Here is a 4415-nt window from a genome sequence, read left to right on the forward strand (position 1 = left end):
TCCAACCGAGTCCAACCAACGTAAACGAACTAGAAGAAACGACCTCAACCTGCACGCTGAGAGATGCACAAGCACTGAATGGAACGCTAATTGTGGTCAGCCGTTTCATATCCAAGTCCGCCAAAAAAGCCATGCCACTGTTCCATACACTGAAAGGGTGCATAGAGAAGAGCAAATTTAAATGGACAATTGAAGCTGAAATAGCACTACATGCAATAAAGAAGGCACTTCACACACTCCCCACCTTAGCCAGCCCAAACCTGGAGAGATATTACAAGTATACCTATCCACATCGAAAGACCCAATCTCATCGGTGCTGATGGTTGAAAGATAGGGACGCCAATTACCGATTTATTTTGTAAGTTGGGCACTACATAGGCCAGAGGTGAACTATTCGGTCATAGAAAAGATGGTCCTTGCCCTAGTCTACGTAGCCCGAAGGCTTCGCAGGTATTTCCGGGCCTACCAAATAGAAGTATTGACAAATTTCCCGATCAAATAAATACTCCTAAAGCCAGAGACGTCAGGGCGACTCGCCAAATGGGCTATCGAATTAGGAGAACACAACATCACCTACCACCCTAGGGTAAACATCAAAGGGCAGGCCCTAGCGGACTTCTTACTTGAAGTCCCAGGCGAAATCCAACAAGAGATGGCCAAGGTTGGTAACGGAGGACCTCGAGAGAAAGAAGATAGTCAACAGTGGACCCTGTACACGGACGGAGCTTCCAGCATAGAAGGATCATGTGCAAGACTAATCTTAACCAACCCAACCGGGGAAGAACTCACATACACCCTACACTTCGACTTTCACACATCCAACAACGAGGCAATATACGAAGTCCTCCTGGCCGGCCTCAGGCTAGCAGTAACAATGGGAGCAGAAAGAGTCATAGCTATGACTGATTCACGCTTGGCAGCCAACCAAATAACAGGGGAATTCGAAGCAAAAGACAAGCAAATGGAGCGATACATCAAAGTGGTACAAGAAATCACGAGTACCCTAAAGGGTTTTGAAATAAAGCAGATTTCAAGTGGAAACAATTGAAGAGCAGACGCCCCCAGCAAACTAGCATCAACATGTTTTGGACACCTTTCGAAGGAAGTACTGGTAGAAGTACTGAAAGAAAGAAGCATTGACGAGCGGAAGGTCAAATCCCTATCAATAGCACAACCTAATTGGATGACGCCCATCGTGGACTACCTCCAACACGACATACTCCCCGACGACCATGCAGAGCCTCAAAAGACGAGGATACGGGCCCCACAATATGCAATGGTAAAAGGAACGTTGTATAGGAATGGCTATATAGCCTCATGGCTCAAATGCATAGATGATACAACAGGAAAGCTGTCCCTAAAGGAAGACCATGCGGGGTCGGTAGGGGGTCACAAAGGAGCAAGGGCACTTACGGGTAGAATATTGCGAATGGGCCTTTACTGGCTAGACATACACCAAGATGTGCTTGAGCTAACGCGAACTTGCTTGGAGTGCCAAACCTTCTCACCAACATAAGTAGTGCCACCATCAAAGCTTACAAGCATAGTCAGCCCCTGGCCTTTCTATCAATGGGGAATCATCATAGTTGGTCATTTCCCAGAAGCACCTGGAAAGGTCAAATTCTTGATTGTGACGGTCGACTACTTTACGAAGTGGATAGAAGCAGAACCAATGGCATGCATTAACAGAAAACAAGTAATCAAATTCGCCTGGAAGAACATCGTGATGAGGTTCGGGATACCTAAGGTTCCGATCAACGACAATGGCCTACAGTTCGCGGAAAACCCCTTTAAAGAGTGGTGCAAAGACAAGGGAATAGAGAAAAGATTCACATCCGTAGCGCATCCTCAATCCAACGGGCCAACCGAAACGTCTAACAGAACACCGGTACAAGGAATCAAAAAATGGCTCGACAAAGCAAAAGGCAAGTGGGTGGACGAACTACCTTTGGTCATACCGAACCACACCACGGACTAGCACGAAAGAAATCCCATTCTGCTTGGCCTATGGAGCCGAAGTGATGCTACTAGTAGAAATAATGATAGGGTCGATACGCACGGAGTGTAGCAGGGAACAAGAAAATGATGAAGGCATGAGGGAAAATTTGGACCTCCTGGAAGAACGACGCGAGTGCTCGAGCATACATCATGTCGCTTACAAAAAAGCAGTAGAAAGGTACTATAATCAATGCGTAAAGGACAAGGCATTCCGAGTTGGAGACTATGTCTTACGAAAAAACGAGGCTAGCCACGCACAACCCCGGGGGAAGTTAAGCCAAACCTGGGAGGGACCATACAGGGTAGTTGAAGCGCACCGCAATGGCTCCTACTGCATCGAAACCCTGGAGGGAAGGCAGATACCCAGGACATGGAATACAAGGAACATGAGGAAGTTCCACGTCTGAATGACAGCGAAACCCTATACAGAAGCGAAGGCAAGGACATTCAACCCTAGAACGAAAGAGAAACTCCCTAGATAGTTGGGAAAAAGGAAAAACACCCCTTGGATGGATTGATCACCCGCAATAGTATATGTTGTATGAGAAAATTACATAAGTAAACATTCATTTTCTTCAGCATGCAATGCAATACGTACACTCTAGAAAAACGCAACACAAAGGATACTTAGCGAATCCTAGATGCAACATATACTATACCAAAAGCACCACACATACACATATATGAGTTTAACAAACAGAATAATTCTAACACAAAGCATGCTCTGACAAACAAAATAAGTAAAGTAACCAAAGTGAAGTCAGTATTTGTTCGCAAAAACCCAAAAACCATCAAACACAACAAAGGCCTTAGGGGCCACAAATTGTCCTTAGAAAAATGTAACGACAACAAAAGGATAGAAAAGAAAAGCAAGCAACCATTTTTCACACCCCAGAAGGGCAGATCCAAACAACTTCACACACCAGCAACACCACCTCCATCGCCATTGCCACCCCCAACAGCAACACCATCACCATCACCATTGCCACCCCCACCACCATCACCATCAGCATCACCATTGCCACCCCCACCAACAGCACCATCACCATCACCGTTGCCACCCCCACCAATAACACCATCACCATCACCATTGCCACCCTCAATAGCAACGCCATCATCATTACCATCTCCACCTCCACCTGCCCCTACGCCCAACCCAACTACGCCTTCATCAAAGGCACACAATGCCCGCACCCCAACCATGTCCAAATGACCCAACCCAAGCAAGCCGACAAAATCCATAGTTGTGAAACCAAGAAGAGCATCATCCAAAGCCAAAGAATAACTAGACCGAGAGTCACTAGCCGAAGGATCGTAAGTCCCGAAATCCACCTGAGCTTTCAAATTTGACCAACCCGACTCTTCACCAGCAACAAAAGCAACATGAAGAATGCGCCTAATGCAACCAGTGAACTCTGGATGCTCAAGAAGCTTATCCATGACACACACAAGAACAACCTCGAGGAGCTAGCTACGGTCCGCCCTCAGCACCTCTAGTTCTCGCTCATGATCCACAATGTCCAGTTCCAAACTCTCATTCTAAATCATCAAACCTTCATGTGTTTGGGTCAAAGACTCCACTTGACCCTCCAATACGCTACACACATCTTCTTGCACCAACTTCCTAGAAACCAAAGACATGTTCTCATCCTCTAATCGTGCAATAGCAGCACCCATATCTTCCACTTTGCCCCTCAAGTTAGATTTACTCTCAATAAGGGCAGCATGCTCATGCTCCAAATCATCAAACCGTTGCAATCATTGAGAGCCGGCGGCTAGATATGTCATGGATTGACTGGCCGCGTATGCAAGGTTGTGAGAAGAGACGCCATTGCTCATAGAATCCATATCATCTAAAGTAGTAGGAGGGAGAGCATGCCGGGTAAAATCAAGAGCAACAGAGCACAAAAAAAAAACCGAATCGGGTCAAAAATTCCATCCCGGGACAAACGTATACATGGTAGCAGCTGACCCTGGAAACAACTGATCCGGAATGCCCCTGGAAGACGGGGGATTGACACCAACATGAGAAGAAATCGGCACAATGGGTTGATGAGACGCCCTCTCAACACCCTCAAACTGTTGAATGTGATCATCAGGTATAACCAACACATCCCCTGAATCAGAAGGAGGGGAAGATAGCAGCCGTATAAGACCGCGACGCTGTATCACCCGCCGCCCAATGGGACCCAAACTACCGTCAGCGCTGACCCACTCATTGCTTGGAAAGCTTTCCTTTTTTCAGCAACCCGGCGAGCGCCAGCCACTATCCCAACCTTGCTGTCCACCACACCATCAGTCGCTGACCCAGTAGGCTTGGGAGACGCGGTAGAAAGGGTAACAACAGTGTGAGAACCGGGGCGGTTTCCCGATGTGGTTGAGCTGCCAACAGGCAGAGGAGGTACCGGAGCAATAGC

At 47.2% G+C, this 4415-nt stretch overlaps 1 protein-coding gene across 1 annotated transcript; it reads right to left on the reverse strand.

Moving 5' to 3' along the window:
• Positions 1 to 2913: 2913 nt before the first annotated feature.
• Positions 2914 to 3438, reverse strand: LOC111915500 (uncharacterized). The gene has a single exon (XM_023911153.1). The coding sequence runs from the start codon at positions 3436 to 3438 to the stop codon at positions 2914 to 2916; it is 525 nt and encodes a 174-aa protein (XP_023766921.1).
• Between the last annotated feature and the right edge of the window lie 977 nt (positions 3439 to 4415).

Source organism: Lactuca sativa, chromosome 2 (genome assembly GCF_002870075.4).
Source record: "Lactuca sativa cultivar Salinas chromosome 2, Lsat_Salinas_v11, whole genome shotgun sequence".
NCBI classification, from domain to species: Eukaryota; Viridiplantae; Streptophyta; class Magnoliopsida; order Asterales; family Asteraceae; genus Lactuca; species Lactuca sativa.

Coding starts and splice junctions, on each gene's coding strand:
- LOC111915500 (XM_023911153.1), bottom strand. CDS start 3,438: ATGGATAAGCTTCTTGAGCATCCAGAGTTCACTGGTTGCATTAGGCGC.